At 42.1% G+C, this 19,277-nt stretch overlaps 2 protein-coding genes across 2 annotated transcripts; both read right to left on the minus strand.

Annotated features, from left to right (window-relative positions):
* Positions 1-32: 32 nt before the first annotated feature.
* Positions 33-13,719, minus strand: brox (BRO1 domain and CAAX motif containing). Its single transcript, XM_083642780.1, has 13 exons — positions 13,635-13,719; positions 13,035-13,165; positions 12,629-12,735; positions 12,246-12,342; positions 10,268-10,363; positions 10,010-10,082; positions 7,212-7,317; positions 6,251-6,340; positions 5,941-6,026; positions 5,098-5,179; positions 4,684-4,834; positions 3,489-3,648; positions 33-2,458 (listed from the first exon to the last, which is right to left on the minus strand). Exons 2-13 carry the CDS (start codon positions 13,133-13,135, stop codon positions 2,372-2,374), a joined length of 1,236 nt encoding a protein of 411 aa, XP_083498906.1. The 5' UTR covers positions 13,136-13,165; positions 13,635-13,719; the 3' UTR covers positions 33-2,371.
* A 697-nt stretch (positions 13,720-14,416) lies between these two features.
* On the minus strand, positions 14,417-18,112 carry LOC310781964 (alpha-1,6-mannosyl-glycoprotein 2-beta-N-acetylglucosaminyltransferase). The gene is made up of 2 exons (XM_083642615.1): positions 17,991-18,112; positions 14,417-17,873 (listed from the first exon to the last, which is right to left on the minus strand). Exon 2 carries the CDS (start codon positions 17,615-17,617, stop codon positions 16,367-16,369), a length of 1,251 nt encoding a protein of 416 aa, XP_083498741.1. The 5' UTR covers positions 17,618-17,873; positions 17,991-18,112; the 3' UTR covers positions 14,417-16,366.
* Between the last annotated feature and the right edge of the window lie 1,165 nt (positions 18,113-19,277).

The raw sequence follows: 19,277 nt of genomic DNA on the forward strand, positions 1-19,277 counted from the left end.
TAGAAACACACAACTTAGAATACTCTGGTTCCATGGATAGTTTTAATACCATTCGAAATACATTTTACATGAAGGACATTAGATGAATGAGCTACAGGAGTGTACATTGTAATTATGATTTGGCACACCCTACTGATAAACCGGTGCCTTGAAAAGGAAAAAATATATATATATAGCATTGGTCCGAATTGTGGAATATTTGTCAATTAAACCCACAGTTCCAAGTACAGTATATTGAACCAACATGTTAGTCAAAATCAAACTTGACAAGAAGGAGATAAGTGTCTTTAACCAGTACTTTTGACGTGCTGCTTCCACCCCATGGATGGATCCCCATGCACTGGAGAACCTGCACAACTGAATATAAAGTGCAAAGGCATTGCGATGTGCTATGTAGAAATTATACAGTAACAAGTGAGAAAATTAGTTGGTCTGCTTTTTCAGAATTGTAGGCTACTGTCTCAGTTGTAGAGGCTAAATGCTGCTTCAAAGCGAATACACGAATGCATGTGGCGAGTAGGCTACATTACAGGTTACACATAGCTCTGACCGATTGACAGTTACGCTTCTGAGATTACTTCATTTTTGAAGTGGAAGAGGTTTGACAATTTGAGTAACTACTGCATCCTCTCTGACAACATCTGGAGCAGCTCTTGGTCAACACGGACCTCATTTGAGAAATAGACAATTCATGTGCTTTCCCCACCTCAATACAGGCGTTGTTCTGTTTCTGTGCCCATGTGATCTGGTAATGCCTCCCCCGCCCAGTCTTAAATCAAGAGGATAACACACTCAACAGACATCTAATCTCATCCACTAACACTTGGCAGCTGGAAAGCTTACAAGAGAGAGCGTCATGTATGTATCCCATTTCAAGAAGACAATGGAGGAAAAAGCACTTCAGCATTATCGAAAACATTGAATTGTTATGTTTCACATAGGTTTGTATGGTAACGGGTGTTAAAAGTTCTCAACTAAAATATCATTAAAACAAAATAAATTAAGATCTAATATTAACAGGGATGTTTTACAAAATCCCCAGATAGCCACCATCATGTGAAAGTATGATTCAATAATAGGCTATAGTTTTCCTAAAATAGTAAAAGTAGAAAACAGCTACCTCATGTACAAAAAGAACTACAATGGATGCGTCATGCAGTCTTAAAAAAACAAAAACATTGATCATAAAATGCTACTGATAAAAACAAACCCAATGCATCAGTAATAATAACCCATGCAGTCTTGTTCATTTTCTGCTGCCTGTTGATTTACAGTTCTAATGTTAATATAACTTCATGAACAGCTTCTTTTCTGACGCAGTCCTCAACAAAACTTCACTCTGAAATGGTTTCAAATCAATCAAAGGTTAAGGTTTGTCAAAAGCAAATATAAAGGGTGATTCAGGGGATTTACTGCCAAGCTATAACGGGAGTTGCCGACTTTGATGAACACCATGACGGCACCGGTAATTACCACCCACTTAAATCGGTTTTCTATAAGCTCTCTGTCTATGGATAGCTCAAGTCCTGTGTATTGGTAAATACTTAATTTAAGAATGTTTTCCCTTCACTTCCGATGTGACTCAAGCACCTGAAAAGTCAAATCTTGTGCATCTAAAATAATTGCATTGATCTTTCGTCCAGGACTGTATTCTGAGGCTATTTTCCAGTATGTTCACTGGACCAGTTTCCATTCTTTGGGGGCATCTAAATGCAGGCCAGAGCACTCCAGTGCCAGAGGTTGGAAATCCTGAGACTCAGTCATCGCATCCTGTAAGGGCCCACAGTAAGGAGGTTTACCTGCAGCCAAAGGCACCATTGATATGACTAATTTACCTTTATGAGCTATATTTATCATTATTCTCATTTAAATTACCTCATATAAAGACCTAACTGAGCTACCTACTGTATAATAACCCCTCTGATTGACTTCAAATGACCAACAATGCTCTAAACGAAACTTTAAAATCTTTTGCATTACTTAACTCACTAACTTAAGTTTTTAGACAGATCAGTTTCCGAGTAAACGCCACCAATGTCATCAATGCGAGCTGTTTTAGATTAATTTGTCACATCTTTCTTACTTTCTAAGATCATAAATTGGTGCCGGCTTAGATGTAATGTATTATATAATTGACAGCTTTGTATTGTATAATTGACAGCTGACAGGCGATATGATATTGTCATACCCAAATACACTTTTTCTTTTCGTTCTTTCTTTTTTCAGCATAAATGTAAGACACCATGAATTAACAATACAAAAAAAAAATACATGTTTTCCTATGGAGGGGTTCTTTTGAAAGGGAATGGATGCCATCACTATAATAGGCCGTACTGAAGCATGAGATGGGAAAATGTCATCCACTGAAAGTTTAGGAGATGACACAGCCTGTGTCCTTTTGAGGCTTCAAATCTGGCTCCTTCACTGGTTTCACTTCCTCCTCATGTTTGGGTTTGGCCTGCAATCAAACCACCACAAGAAGGGAATTAAACAAATATTTAGCAACTTGCAAATCAACCTCAGAATCACATGAAAACTATTAATCAATCATAACAACTCAAATGGAAACTTTTTTTTTGTAGCATTGCTGAAGACTTTTATATCCATGTGCTTTCAGGGGGGGGAAATAAAATAAACTTAAAGGAGAATTTCGGTTTTTTACACCACGGTCCTCATTTCCAGTTTAGAATATGATGTTTTACTCACCGAAATAGTTTTGCGTCATTCGGATGCCCAGGGAAGATTTTGAGCTCCGAGTACACTCTTCAAACAGGCTAGAACCGCTAGAACGGGAGTCCACGGGGCATTCTGCACGGCAGTGCACGCGCTCTCTAAATGACACTTTTTCTGTCAGATCACGGTTCATTATGGTTGTAAATATAATTATTTAGGTAACAGCTAGAAGCTAGGCTAACAACAACACCGGAGTCAGCGTTGATCTGACCCGGATGGGGTTACAGTGCCCATCTCCCCCCTCTGTGAAACCACTTCTTCAGAGAAACCACAGAAGGGGGACGATACGCACTGTAACCCCATCCGGGTCAGATCAACGCTGACTCCGGTGTTGTTGTTAGCCTAGCTTCTAGCTGTTACCTAAATAATTATATTTACAACCATAATGAACCGTGATCTGACAGAAAAAGTGTCATTTAGAGAGCGCGTGCACTGCCGTGCAGAATGCCCCGTGGGCTCCCGTTCTAGCGGTTCTAGCCTGTTTGAAGAGTGTACTCGGAGCTCAAAATCTTCCCTGGGCATCCGAATGACGCGGAACTATTTCGGTGAGTAAAACATCATATTCTAAACTGGAAATGAGGACCGTGGTGTAAAAAAACGAAATTCTCCTTTAAGTAAAGTGAAGTAGGCTGAACTTATATAGACAATACCAACTGACAAAGTCACTTTTGTTTGGCATAAAGGTTCTGTTCCACCTGTATACATCTCATCATTCAGCATGGCTTCAGGTGAAACGTTCAGGTGAGTTGCAGTACCTTGTCATTTTTGGCCCCCTTGGTCAGGTCAAAGGTGGCATAGACTTCAGGCGTGCACTGCTCACTCAGGGCCGGCAGCTCAAAGGATACTGGCTCAGCCAGACCATAGCTTGCCTTCAGCTCCAGCTGGGGCGGCTCCGCTGGGACCTTGTGAAAGTATCTGCAGGATATGCCCCAAATTGCAATTAAAGTGAGAAACATAAAAAAAAAAAAAAAAAAAAAAAAAACATTTGTATGTGTGAGTTCTGATCATGCCAATCTGTGCTTCTGGGGGCATTTTCATGCAAATGTTGAGGTTTTGCAGTTGCGTCCAAATCTCCTAGCAACTACAAATAATGGCAAATATATTACAACTGGAGGAGATATGTGGGAAAAAATAGCATTTTAAGTAAAAGTAAGTGGACTGTCAGGTACAATAGATTTGTCCCCAGCATGAGATGTGTCAGCTCAGTTAGTCTGAACAAGTACTGTAGTTGGTTTTAGAGCATTGTCACCTGGCAAGCCAGCAAGATAATTTATTAAAGCAACTGTTGTAAATGTTGGCACAAAACCCGACACTATTAGCACTAGATACATAACATTATCCATAGTGCAAATCAGATGTGCTACTAACAAGACAGCCCATCCGACACTATGATTTTCCATCTAACAAGGTGACATTACTTAAAACACAAAACCTGATCAGATGTAACCATGTTGGAAAGATCAGATCCCAGTCAAAAACAGCACAGAAATAACCATTCCATACGTCTGGCTACATGATAAGTTTAGAAATGCACCCAGCTTTGGGCAGACATTTTGTCACAAGGTGAGCACCTCCAATATGGCCACCAGAGGGCACAATATGTCATCTGAAAGCCACTATAGACATTCTACATTATATGTCTTTTCTCCCCAATTAGGCACAAATACATGCTTCTAATCTAAATGAATGTGACTGTATATGGATTTACTTGCATATCTGCATCTGTGCAAGTATAATACACCGGTATGTGTGTTTCCACTAACATATGACTGTGTGTGTTTGTGTGTAACAAAAGATGAGTGTGTCCACGTATGGACAATTGTTTGTGCATGCTTAGGGATGTATGTACCCAAGTGTGTTTGTGTGCGTGCGTGTGTCACTGTGCGTGTGTCACTATGTGTGACTGTGGGTGTGTGTGTGTGTGTGTGTGTCTGTGTCTGTATGACTCACATGAAGCCGTTCTCTCTCTGGCACTTCTCCAGGGTGTTTTTGATGAGGCCGCCCAGCTTGAGGAAGAACAGCTGCTCTGAAGGTTTGGCTGTGCTGCCCGGCCCTTTTGTCTGACGATACTCTTTACACAGGGCCTCGGCGCGCGAGTAACCTAAACACAGATGCTATCAGATGAATAGTAACCTAAACACAGATGCTATCAGATTAATAGTAACCTTAACACAGATGCTATCAGATTAATAGTAACCTTAACACAGATGCTATCAGATTAATACAAAATCCTCAAGCCAGAAAGCTATGGTGAGGACAAGCAACAGCAAAAAAAAGTAAGGTACAACAACTTGGACCTGTAGTTTATTTTATTTTTCTTGCAACTGGGAATAAAAACAACTGTCAAGTTCAAGAAATACGTACACTTTTCCGCTTCCTGGAGAGATCTTATAGCCTCGCCGCACTTGTCACTCGCCAGCAGCGTCTGTCCATGATAGCAGTATGCCTTCAAGCAGAATTACAGAGTGTGATCAGGAGATTTAGTGTTTGCTCGGGCTGGGTATCGTTTAAAAGATTATACCAGTACCAATACTGTACGAGTACCCCTAAAGCGATACCAATTCCAATAGAGTGCTTCATTCGATAATCCCCCCCCCCCCCCCCACTTCAATCGATATCCATTATGTGAATTTGAATGTCTTGGTGGCATCTTGGCATGCTGAAGTGCCAACATCGGGAGACTGTATAGGTTATTATAATGCTTGCGGTGATTGGCTGAGAGCAAAACATCTAGATCCGTGTACAAAAAGGATCGAATCCAGGTATCGTTGTTTGACTAGAGATGTTTCAATACTACTTGGGACAGGGTTATTTCGGTCAACACCTTAAAGTTATCGAGTATTGATACCCAGCCCTAGTGGTTTGCTGAAGAACCACAGCCGTAAGCCTGACTCGTCTCTCTTGTGAGGGAGAGTCAAACTCCACACAGCGATATCAAGCAGTTTGATGTTGTCTTGTTGCAGGTAGGAGATGCAGCCTTGTGACTGGAAGGTTGGGAAAATCGAAGCAGGGGAAGTGAATGTGAAATACTCTTCCCTCCCTTGACGGCTACTCTCAACTACAGTCAAGTTGATCTTAAGCAAGGCACTTACAGTACATCTCAAATGTTCCCATTTGTGAGTGTGTGGATCTGTGACCGAGGGTGCTGCTGAAAAAGCTCTGGTCCACAAGGAAGACTGTGAACTACATCGATATGCAAGGACTTACATAGGCCATGTAAAAGTGCTGCTTCAGCTGAAGATACTTCCTCCACTTGCTACTGCACTCTGGCTCCAAAGTGTTCAGCGTATGGTCTGGAAGACACAAATATTCACCTTCAATGGCCTATTATGACAATGTAATGGAAACTTCCTCATCATTACGCTGTCTTGGTGCCTGATCTGTTACACTGTATGCGATTCATGTTTTACACGAGAAAACAAGAAGGACAAATGATTTCCTACAGGTAACAGGCACTGTAACTGTTGTAAACTAATCAGTTGTTTAGTAGAACTTTTCAAAGTGCAAAAACACTGACCAGCTTTTTGATAGAAGTTTGCCGTCTCAAAGGCCAAAGCTGCGATGAGTGTGGCATTATGCTTCAGTTCAATCGCTCTGGCAATTGTCACTGTAAAAAGGAGAAAGAGAGAAAGCCAGGACACCTAAAATATGGATATAATAATGCATTACCACTGATAGGATATGTATCATTCACATCTGAGCACCTGGTGTGCACCAGTATGGTCACATGTCAATCTGAACTTAATTAACTATGCTTGAAGGGAAAACTGCTCTTAGGCTAACTCTCCTATTCTGCCCACCTTAATCCCCAAGTTAAACACATTTTGTTACAGAAAAGAATAATGCATGAGTAAATGTATTACTACATACTGCAAAATTACAATTACAATTTTGATCATATTATTTCAAATTAGGATCATATAAAAGTTCAAATGTATTGTCCCTCAAGCGGGAATTTGTCTTGCCCTCAGTACTGCTGCTGTTAAAGGAAACATCAAAACAGGCTTTAAGAAACAGAGAAATGTTACAATATAAGACAACAAACTAATAACATCAGTGTAAAATATACAGACAGTACAATGTGCAGCCAGTCATCCACAGTAAGGTATTACTATGGGCATGAAGACTCTGATGAAGACGCATCCTGTGTCGAAACGTTAGTTCAATAAAAGTTTCTATTTACACTTGATCCGTGTGCTACAGTACTTTTGGATTTTATCCAAAGCCTCTTTTCCGTATTACTATGGGCATTTAAGGCCTGCGGCTTAGCCACCATTGGGTCAGAATGAAAGCCAGACTCAATATTATGGTTACCTACAAAATGATCCAAGTCAAGGCTCACTTTTACCACAGCTACTCATGTTTGTGCCTTAAATACAATGCGTAGGTCAGCCATACGCTGGCTTCGGCTAAGAATTTGCTCCAAATTTCTAATGCTAAATGGCTAGTGGAATGTTCAAGTCTCAAAGTGCAGCTACCTTCTTGTGCCTCTGCTTGGCACTGGATGATATATGCATCAATCACTCTGGGCTCCAGGTCTCGGCCCTTCTCAGCTGGGGTGATGAGGCGAGGGATGTGGACCTCCTGTAGGAAACACAGCAGAGACTCAGCTTCCATTTAAACAAGTAGATGTTAAGGTGTGCTCAGGGGTGTGGACCTCCTGTAGGAAACACAGCAGAGACTCAGCTTCCATTTAAACAAGCAGATGTTAAGGTGTGCTCAGGGGTGTGGACCTCCTGTAGGAAACACAGCAGAGACTCAGCTTCCATTTAAACAAGTAGATGTTAAGGTGTGCTCAGGGGTGTGGACCTCCTGTAGGAAACACAGCAGAGACTCAGCTTCCATTTGTCGAAATGGGTACGGTGCGCCCACATCCCCTCGAACCCCACAGTGACTTTGGGTCATATATCCTACAAGCCAACGTGCACATTCAGCGGAGGAGTGATGTCATCTGGGACACCATGGCTTGGTGTTGCTCAGAGAGCAGTAGCCGAATGGCATGAAGAAAAGAAGAAGTTAGAGGTTATTGCATTATGATGTTATAATTCAGTAATTATAAGGTTTATGATCAGGTTTTGTTTATGTGTTTAATAGAGTACAAGTGGTAATCGATGTGTTCTAAATGTGTCTGGTGGATACGTTTGAAACTAAGGTTACAGTACAGTAGAATTAAAACATGAGTTTCACAACACAGGGCCATGGGTAACCATGCTGTGTGTGGCAATGTGCACGCATCCGGCACGCATCCATGCATGCTACAGTGGTTGTCTGAAGATGTGTGGAAATGTCCCCATGGAAAGATAAGGGCATCACAGACCTGTTATTGCTCAATCTCGTGTGGCTGAACGCCACTTGTCCCTCTAAGAAGTTGGACGCCGACCGCACGGGGCCGCGTAACTAGTTAGCATGCCGGACTCTCGTTCGTTATCGGAATTAACCAGACAAATCGCTCCACCAACTAAGAACGGCCATGCACCACCACCCACAGAATCGAGAAAGAGCTATCAATCTGTCAATCCTTTCCGTGGGCGCACCGTACCCATTTCGACACATTTAAACAAGTAGATGTTAAGGTGTGCTCAGGGGTGTGGACCTCCTGTAGGAAACACAGCAGAGACTCAGCTTCCATTTAAACAAGTAGATGTTAAGGTGTGCTCAGGGGTGTGGACCTCCTGTAGGAAACACAGCAGAGACTCAGCTTCCATTTAAACAAGTAGATGTTAAGGTGTGCTCAGGGGTGTGGACCTCCTGTAGGAAACACAGCAGAGACTCAGCTTCCATTTAAACAAGTAGATGTTAAGGTGTGCTCAGGGGTGTGGACCTCCTGTAGGAAACACAGCAGAGACTCAGCTTCCATTTAAACAAGTAGATGTTAAGGTGTGCTCAGGGGTGTGGACCTCCTGTAGGAAACACAGCAGAGACTCAGCTTCCATTTAAACAAGTAGATGTTAAGGTGTGCTCAGGGGTGTGGACCTCCTGTAGGAAACACAGCAGAGACTCAGCTTCCATTTAAACAAGTAGATGTTAAGGTGTGCTCAGGGGTGTGGACCTCCTGTAGGAAACACAGCAGAGACTCAGCTTCCATTTAAACAAGTAGATGTTAAGGTGTGCTCAGGGGTGTGGACCTCCTGTAGGAAACACAGCAGAGACTCAGCTTCCATTTAAACAAGTAGATGTTAAGGTGTGCTCAGGGGTGTGGACCTCCTGTAGGAAACACAGCAGAGACTCAGCTTCCATTTAAACAAGTAGATGTTAAGGTGTGCTCAGGGGTGTGGACCTCCTGTAGGAAACACAGCAGAGACTCAGCTTCCATTTAAACAAGTAGATGTTAAGGTGTGCTCAGGGGTGTGGACCTCCTGTAGGAAACACAGCAGAGACTCAGCTTCCATTTAAACAAGTAGATGTTAAGGTGTGCTCAGGGGTGTGGACCTCCTGTAGGAAACACAGCAGAGACTCAGCTTCCATTTAAACAAGTAGATGTTAAGGTGTGCTCAGGGGTGTGGACCTCCTGTAGGAAACACAGCAGAGACTCAGCTTCCATTTAAACAAGTAGATGTTAAGGTGTGCTCAGGGGTGTGGACCTCCTGTAGGAAACACAGCAGAGACTCAGCTTCCATTTAAACAAGTAGATGTTAAGGTGTGCTCAGGGGTGTGGCGATCCCGTGGGCGCTGTGCCGTAGTTCCCTAAACATTAGAGGAGAGCATCATTATCTATGACCTCATCATGACTATTGGGTAGTCCTCAGCAAAACTATTCAAGTTGTGATGAGATTCATGAGTCACAACTACAGTTAGGCCAAGGTTCAAGTGTGCAAGAGGTGAAATAAGAGAACAGAATGGGCTCTTGTTCCAGGGTCATTTGGAAAAACATTATTATTTTTAAATGGCACATTGCTGATGAGGTCGCTACTTGGAGGACAGTTCAATTCACTGCCCTTAATTTATTTTAAGAAAGGAAACACAATGTAAATGTTAAATATTGTTCCACAGCTCAGTAAAACCATACATTAAGAGAGCCATGTAGAATATACAGATAATAGTAAAGGTCCAAGTGTTAATGTTAAGGAACTGCCACCACTGGTTTCCTTGAATTCCGTCAGCAGTTGTAATAAAAATGACTGGCCTGATTACTCAGCCGAAATAGATATAGGACAATCACTGTGAAATGAGATCCCATAACAGATACAGATAGAAAATATCCATGTACAGGACACCAATACTGATACTGGGAGTGAATTCTTAGGGGGAACACATCTGTACTGCAGAGCTTCCTCACCTTGAGGTTTTTGAATAACCCAGCAGCAACCTTCAGGCTCCGGTGAACTTCTTTCGCCTCCGGCTCTGTTACGCTATGAAATAGGTCAACGTAGGATTAGATCATCAGTAACAGTACAGCACAAATTGTTTACAGTAAAAATGCAGTATACAATTATTATGACCTAGCAAGAATCTATACCACAAATGCCAAAACCTGTAATTGATTAGCATGAATGAATGCAAATATACACAACTAAAGCACATAAGAGAAACGTACTTTTCCTTCCCTGCTAGCCTTGAGGCAAACTTGGTGTACCAGACGGCCACGTTGAAGGCCATGGAGACCAGTTCAAACACTGCATCCTGCTGGGCACTGGAAGGAAAGCAGGAGAGAGAGGCAGAGAGATAATAAACATTGGTACAAGCACATTGCTCAACAATACCAGGATGGAAAATTTGCACCTGGTTCATTTTGGCTGTGACTGACAATTTTGTCTCCCCTACAATCTACAAACCACTTTTGCATGTTAAAAACAATGATCGGCAGGTTAAAATATACAATCTTAAACTAATTTGTGGTGCTGGATGAAGCACCTGAAGAGTTGCGGTTCCATGTGTTCATCAGTCCCCGATGGTTTGTTGTTGGATGTGCAAGTACAGTATGTGTACATCTACTGTTGCCATTCTAGTCATGCATACCCCTCGAGGACCTAAAGAGCAATGGTGGCATTTTATTTGTAAAAGACAAGTGCCAAAGCAGATGGAATGTAAATTATAGCATCCGTGTTCTTTTAGCCCTGATGTTATTCAAAATTTGGCCAAAACGTAGAATTCTCTCGCCTCATCCACTGTGATGGATACATTTCAAGCAATGGATCAGTATATTCAGCTTTTGTGGTTGCAACGTAGTGCCAAGATCGACAGTGAATGCTTCTTGTGCCTATGCACGGTATGGTGGTAGAAGAGACTAGAACGATAAATTGCAAAATATACTGAAATACTGGAGTAAAGTAGTGCGTTAGGGCATTTGCACATTTGTGCTTTTAGTCTGGTCAAATCAAACTCTGGTTCGTTTTGCCCCTTGGTGTGATTTATTTGGGCAGGTGTGTGAGCACACTAATCACACTCAGGTGCGGAACAAAACAACCGCACAGAGACCCTTTAGAGGAGGTGGTCTCGGTCCGGTCCTAAACGACCCCTGGAGAGGTTAGTTTGTGGTGGGAACGTGATCCGACCTTGATCCGTCCCAACTACCGCAGTATAGTATCACTGTACTACTATAGAATTACAACTATAGGAGTATAGTATTTTCAAGACGTTTCCTCAAAGTGCATTCGGCATTCTGCTGGTACAGTTTTGCCGAATCATGAAGGTTATGAGCAAATGCCTACAGAGCCCCTAAAGTCCTCAAAGGTGATATTTTTATACTGTGCACTCCTTATAGTGATCACCTTGGGACATGTCAAATTGATCACTAAAGCAGATGATCATTAAAACAGATGTTTTTCTTTTTCTTTATTTCTCATGCAGATTGCCATCTGATTGATATTTGTATTATGTATTACATGAATACAGTACATATAAAGTAAAGGAATGTTATTGACTTTAAAAATCCATACAGTAAGTTAGGCCTCCAGCTGTTTCAAACACAGCGGTCTTGCGTAGACAGAGATGCCACCACCTCTCCACAGATAGACAGACATGCGGCGAGTATCACGGCTGTATCTCATTTTTGGCAGTTTGTAAGTAAAATAATAATAAAATGACTGTGGCTTAAAAAAAATCCATCGTTCTCAGGTGGGACAAGGCGCAAAATGATCACTGTAAACGGAGTACTGATCACTAAAAGCAAATTATTTAAACAGCACGTGTATAGGAATGATTCAGGAAAAAGCTTTTGGATCAATATAAGCGGTTGATCACTACAACCGTGATCACTATAAGCAGATTCCACTGTAATAATAATATATCACAAGATAATAACCTGTACTTATCTTCTGCGCACAAGGTAAAAAAACATCACCTTTCGTGACTTTAGGGGCTCTCTAAATGTCAATCCTGCTATTGCTCCATGTTAACTTGCATAACAATGTGCACTAGTCAGGAACACATCTGAGTAATAATAACTAAGCAGACTGAACGTTCTCACATGGTTTGTAGTAGTAATGCATTTTGGCTCGCTTGGATTGTTCTCTGTGTGAAAAGAAACCGAACGGAGGTGGAAAGGGAGTGTGTGTGTGTGTGTGTGTGTTTACCTTGGTGTGTTTCCTTGTAAGGTGTCGATCCACTTGAAGTTCTGGATGAACCTCATCTTGTTCTCCTGTGTGGTTCCATCCAAGGATGTGATGAAGCCTATTAATGTATTATAAACCAATGAAAAAACCAGCAGCAGCTTGTTAGTGGCAACAAAAAATGATCAAAATAGAAGGAAATGTTAGAAGGGACAGGTAGTTTACATTATAGAGGATTTAATTGAGTGAGTTGTCTTTGTTGGAAAACACTCACAACATCAAGTTATTTACTGTATGAATGCAAATTAGCATATAAAATAACTGCAACTTGGCTTTCTTTTTTTATAACCCTGCGAGACATAGAAGAAATCTAAACTGCCACACGTTTGCTGCGGTATTAAACTGACCTTGTAGGAGGGAGAAGTAAGCATCTGTGGCATTTTTCATGATCTCAGGGTTGCAGGTGAGATCGGTGAACATCTCCAGGAGTCTCGCTCTGGTTGTCCTCAGGTCACTGAATGTGTTGAAATAAATGAAAACAGTAATCAGACAGTTGATATTCACAATCACGTTGACTGCTACATTATTCATTCATTGATTACATCCATACATGTTCATATTGACAGATGACCATGATCAGGTGACAGTCACCGAGGCAGGCACCATTACAGCATCATGAGAAACTAGAATAGCTGATTCTTTATAAAGATGAAAATACTACACACACCATGCCTGTCTGCAATCATATCATAATCACAGTCCATTCTGATAACATTACCCTGCCCAGCCTGTGTAAAGTGAGATAAGACATACTTGCATATCTTGTTGGCAGCAGGACTCCCGGCTACTCCATAGAAATTAAAGGAAACAGGCGCTGTTGCCTTCAGTGGGTTTCTGTGAAACCAATGTGCCATCCTGTGGCTTGGATGAGGACACACCTAAATCTGTTGGAGGACAGATGGAGCAGTGAATCAACGAAGTCACTCGAAATGACTGCTATGAACACATATTTGACATAATAGAGTAGGCAATCTCACGAATACTGCATTTTATTGATAAGTTTACACTCAGTAGGCAGCTTCAGCTAACCGATACGGTCGCTGTAGCTCGCTACTAGCGTGCTAGCTAGCCTAGCACACGTATAAGCAGCTGTTTGGCTCCCTTTCTAGTGTTATATTGTTGACTAATCGATGCAAATCTTCCACTGTCGCTTGGTAGAGCAATGATAATGCTTTATTTATCTGCCTTATGTAGACGTAAAAGTCCATTATCGTTACGTAACGATTAGCTCTGGAGAGCTAACCCTGGCCTTATCTAGAAACGTAAACAACAAGATACACTGAAGCCATTGACATCTGACTTCTTACGTTCTGCCTGTAAACAGTTGAACAGAAAACAAGCCGTGCTGCTCACCGTGTCCTTGCGGCGCTGTGGGTTTGGGATGTGAAAGAAAGCCCTTTAGGAAAGTCTGACAGGTCTGACACTGACAACAATTCACTTCCGGAAATAAACAGGGGGTAGACTCTGACCAATGGGAGCACTGGATTCAGTCACATGACCTCTGCCTATTTTTATAGTCAATTGAAATACCTTGCATCTGGGATGGGATGAGCGTTTTCTTTTGGTAATAGTAACACTTACAAGAGAGTATATTAATGAACGGCTTGTTGATGCTTAATAATTCTTAATAAGCATGAACTAACCCATACTGTACCCTTATTGTAAAGTACTGTATAACCCATTTTAAACATGGGCAGTGTTGGCCCAATGGTTAGAAGAGTGAGCTTGTTTACCTGAAAGGTTGTCCTTTCAATCCCCGGGACCGGCAGGATAGATCTGGGTGGAGAAAGTGAAAAGGCAGCGCTTGCCCCGCCCTCATTACCACCACCGAGGTGCCCCTGAGCAAGGCCCTTAACCACCCCAACCGCTTCAGTGGAGCTACTCGTGGCCAGCAGATTAGTCTGGTCAGCTTCCAGGTATGTATGTGTGAATGTGAACAGGGTGATCCTGAAAAAGAGAGCACTGCTCTCAGTGAGACTCCCCTGAATAAATAAAGGTGAAAAAAGAAAAAAATAGCTTATGCCCAAATGTGAGTCCAAAAGGCCTTGCCTACAGTGTCCAAGGTCTTTAACAGGCTGTCAAAGCAGTCAGACTGAGCTCGCATTCTACCTTATTTTATTAATAATGAGACAAAATCAAAATTCAACCTCTTTTATTTTCCCATTTTGGCAAACATTGAGTGAACACAGCAACAAACAGCTATTTCAAGTGATGATCAAAGGACAAAGAAACAAAAAATTGCAGGCAAAAATAAATGTTGGTCTTGCTATGAACAACTATGTACATCTCGCCAACTAAATCAACTGAGTCAGGAACCTCTCCCAAACACACAAACATATCACAGAAAGTCATTTATACAAAGATCTGCATATCAGGAGAAATATAACCAAATAATGCTCCTAAGAAATAGATTGTGCTTTGCACTAAAAAATACAATTTGTTCAATTTTCACATTCACTTGTATCAGTCTTGACCAGCAATCTCCATAAGGCATGTCATGTTGACCATTATAGGAACACACAAACTCTGAAGTGGTGCACTTATACCAGGTTAAACTACTTATTATTGGGGCCCACCGAGAACACAATAGGTTATTAGCACAATGCCATGACATTTACCTATTAAACACATACATTAACAAATTAGGTGGGATGAAACTTTTTTGTGAGATTGACACACATTCATTTTGCACAAACTCAATTTCCCCTCCACAATTTACAAACGAATAAAGACAATGGCATTTAGTATAATGACATTCTCAATATTGGCAAGTAGTCTTAAGTACTTGGTCAACAGAAATGCATCTAGGGCATATCTAAAAATGTCTATTAAAAACAGGTTTAGGCACATATGAATGAACAATCAAAAGGCACATTTGGTCAGTTTTCAGGTAAAGATTACGTCACAATGTTCATGTTAAAAGTATTTTCCCAAAAACAAAAGGCAACTTCAGGAATATGATGTCAAATTGGGACATACAGTATCTAAACTGAATGAGTGCCTGGCAAAGCTCACAATCACTCTTTCCCACGCATTTAAACAATGTAATTTATTCTGTTCTCATGTTATATCCCAGCAATACACCTTTTATCATTGAACGTGCAAATATAGAAAGCGGAGTCACAGATCACCCTGATGACGTTTGCAAAACCCCAAATCTTGAACAAGACTCCAAAAGGTCAACTCCCACCTATCAGAAAGCAAATACAGACAACCATGAATCAATAAGCCAGTTCTTGTTGTTGCAACCAGAGAGTATAATGTGTACAAATTTAACAAGTAGGTGGGAGACGATGCATTTAGTAATTTGTGTCAATCCCTTATACACCTCAAACAAGCCCTGGTTATAACAGAAAGAATGGTTATACTCACTAACTTACACTCGCCAACAAAATTTCCATGATGTGCATTTTGAAAGTAACGTCAGTCAACTTCAAAGGCAGCGCTGGCTCAATAGCAAACTAAATGTAAAACTTTTGCATTATATTGAAGATTGTCATATCTTTAATAACCTACATGTAGGTTTGTACATTGCATGTGCATTTTTGTAGTTGCACAAAAAAAAACAGTACCGTAAAAAGCACATGTAAAAAAAGAAAAAGAAAAATGCAACTGAATTCTCTCCCATTTCATTTTAACATTGCAATTCAAAATGCAAATTATGTGAATATGCCAACTATGATATACTTTCTCTCACTTTCCATCACTGTCACAATTAATTTGTCTTAATGTATAAGACATCCAGAGAAGAACAAACCTGATGACATGAAACTGAACAAAACTATTGTGCTTGCATGCATTATTCATAACACACATTAAGGAAGTCTTTGGCAAATGTGCAGCTTTGGTGATGAAGAGTAAAAGTAAGTTGATATCTAGCTGCATAAACACACATGCAACATCCTTGGACCTCAATTGTGGTTCTAAACCTTGGAAGACCTCACTGAAAGAAAACATAAACATAAGTGATAATTCAGCCCGCTGTGGCCTCTGAAACCCTGAAAAGCTGTGTATGAATGGCACATATTCTGCAGCACATCACTGAAGGAGTTTACCCATGATATTTCTTTGAGAAAATGCATAGCTCAAAGACGTTTGGAATAGTTTTTGCATAGAATATGGTCTCGTACGTCTCCCCATCCCCCGTTCTTCATGTGTGCCTTGTGCTCCACTGACTCGGCACCGTTAAGGACGAGAGATGGAGGGAACAGGCCATCCTTGGCCATTTTGAGGGATTCGTCAACCTTCTGCGAGGCCCATTCTGGCCTGCAGTTCACCTTCTGGTGAAGACCACAGTCTCCGGTATGGAGAACCCTGGAGCCCTGTGCCACCAGCACCTTGATGGCCTTCGATATGCAGGTGCCCGACAGGCGCTGCAGGGTCCAGTCCCAGTTGTAGTCATCATAGGTGCAATAGGCGTCGCTGCAGCCCATCAGCTTGTAGTACACCTCCTTGGAGATGGCCATGCCTATGTTGTGCTTAGTGGACATCCACCCAGTGGTCAACACCTTGTTGGAGAGTTGGGTAAAATCCGTCAGCCCATTGTGGTTTCCCAAAGCCAGCATGTCGCAGTCCATGCAGTTGCTCTTCCTGAACTCAATCATTGATTTGTAGAGATGGTAGAAGTCAGGCAAGATGTAGTTGTCCTCCTCCAGAAAGATTACAAAGCCGCTGTAGCCCTGCATCACCTGCACCCGCTCCCACACAAAGTGAATTTTCCACCACCAGTGGTGTTTGGTTTGAGTGATGGTGGCTTCCCTGTAGTGTCCGTACGAGTCAGGGTGCTCTGCGTTCACACATCCTGTTTTGAGAGCGTCGGCCTTGGATATGTCCCGAGGGCAGTCCCGTGGATCCTGCCCAGGAAACTCACTGGGATACAGCTGAGTGCTGAAAGGGAAATAGATTTGCAGTACTTTGCAGAAAGTTATCCCTTGCACAATAGCATTGATTTCCTCTGAAAAGTAGTCGTGGCTGAAGATCAGGAGGAAGCTGTGGACCTCTGCAGCATTCTCCAATGACTTGATGAGCAATCGGAGGTATTCAGGCCTGTTGTGGACCTGCACAACTAGCACCAGTAGAGGCTCCCCTGGAAACTTATCCGCGTTGAGAATGCATTGCTTGTAATTGGCACTGTAAACTGATTTAGTCAATTCTGGCACTGAACCAAAGTTAAATTTCAATGTGTCGCCAGACTGCATGCCTTGGTTTTCCTGAACAACGTTATTAGGCTTGCCGGTGTCATTATCGGAAACGATTAATACAATCAAGAGAGTCACAACTACAAAGGAAACACCCAACAGAGCGAGCAGATTCCGTTTGAGCAGCCGAAACCTCATTTTCGCGAAGCAGCCTACAAAACCTCTCGGATACAACAACAATGGCTTGGAATCACCTCAAGGTTGCGAGCGTCTTCATTGTAAACTTGATCGCAACATTGTTTCTCCTGGATGGCTTGCTGTGAAACTCCAGCGTCGGTTGACACGCGTCTCCGATGAAGTGTCAAAACTCTTCTTGTGTTTTTGTCTCCTAAACTTCAAAACCGTGTCTTCCGCGTCGACAACTTACACCCGCTTCAAACATCGTTTTTGGCACCTGTAGGGAAACAAAGGCAGAACAAAGTGCGCAAGGTTGGTGTGCGAGCTAGACGCGATATGGTGATTTTCTGTCAAAAATACGATAATTTACCAACGTCAAATGAAGCTGACTTACCGAAAGTAGGTGCAATGTATCAGTACGCTCATACCAGGAAGCGGATGATGGGACTCTGAACCATCTTGCGTACTACAGGCAGTGACTTATTGACTGCTGACGTGTACAATCCAGCCAACGAGGGGGAAGACTGGGCTCCTGCTGAACGAATCACGTATAGTGTAATATGAGAAGGGGCTGTAAATCAATTGCAGTGTGCTAGTTTGTCCTGAAGCCCAAGCTGAGTTTGAATAGTGAATAGTAGGCTCACTCCATGTGTTACTTAATCAAGCTGACCTTTTCCCAATTATTCCAGGGAATGTGCCTGTGGTATAATGGTGAGTTTATAGTGACCTATGTATACCCCCACCACGAGTGACATCACTGATGATGACATCACAATTGCTCAAGTGACATCACTGATGACATCACAATCGTGACACACATTGCCGCCACAGACAGACACCACTTAGCCAATTTTAAGAAGACTAGGAATCTCGCACGCTATGTGCGCTCGATTCCTAGGCTCGGCCCCTTCGTGGCCTCGCCCCGTCCTGCAGCTCGCCAAGCTGGCCCTGCAGCTCGCATTCGCAGCTCGTCCGCTGCGCGGCCTTGCCCACAACTCGGTTGCTGTGTGGCCAATGAGACCGATGATACCGATGATGTCAGATTTATGACATTAATGATTATGTCATCAGTGGGATTTATGACATCACTGATGATGTCACAGTGGGATCAGGGATTTATGACATCACTGATGATGTCACAGTGGGATTTATGCATTTATGACATCATGGATGATGTCACAGTGGGATTTATGACATCACATTTATGCTGGGGATAGATGTTTGGTATAGGCCTACTTGTTTAGCATACATGCTTATGCAATAGGCCTACAGTATATATTGTAAGAATCAGCCTGGACTTTGTGTAGGCCTACAGGACATAGGCTTTGAGGGCCAAATCTTCTCCTGAACTTTGGGTTACCAGTTCAGGTTTGACTGGTTGCACTTCTGTTGTTATGAGAGTCTCGCCCCAAACACGCAGCAGGGATTCAGGGTCTACAGAATGACCTGAAACTACAAAGCTGGAAAACTTGATACACTTCAAGAGGCTGTCATAACAAGAGATGCAACTGGAGATGCATGCTAAGACTGTTATCAGATATTGGGCTGATAATAGGCCTAAATAGGGCGTCACACATCACTGGTAACATGTCTGTCAAATGTCAGATTTCCTTGGGGTTCTACTTTTCTTTTCTTTTTTATATGTAATTTATAAGACATCGGTGTGCAATGTCTCCAATTC

Source organism: Poromitra crassiceps, assembly GCF_964638095.1.
Source record: "Poromitra crassiceps genome assembly, chromosome: 9".
Taxonomy (NCBI): Eukaryota; Metazoa; Chordata; class Actinopteri; order Beryciformes; family Melamphaidae; genus Poromitra; species Poromitra crassiceps.

Coding starts and splice junctions, on each gene's coding strand:
- brox (XM_083642780.1), bottom strand. CDS start 13,135: ATGGCACATTGGTTTCACAGAAACCCACTGAAGGCAACAGCGCCTGTT. Junction 12,736..13,034: donor GCTGCCAACAAGATATGCAA/GTATGTCTTATC, acceptor CAACACATTCAG/TGACCTGAGGACAACCAGAG. Junction 10,083..10,267: donor AGGCTAGCAGGGAAGGAAAA/GTACGTTTCTCT, acceptor CCTATTTCATAG/CGTAACAGAGCCGGAGGCGA.
- LOC310781964 (XM_083642615.1), bottom strand. CDS start 17,617: ATGAGGTTTCGGCTGCTCAAACGGAATCTGCTCGCTCTGTTGGGTGTT.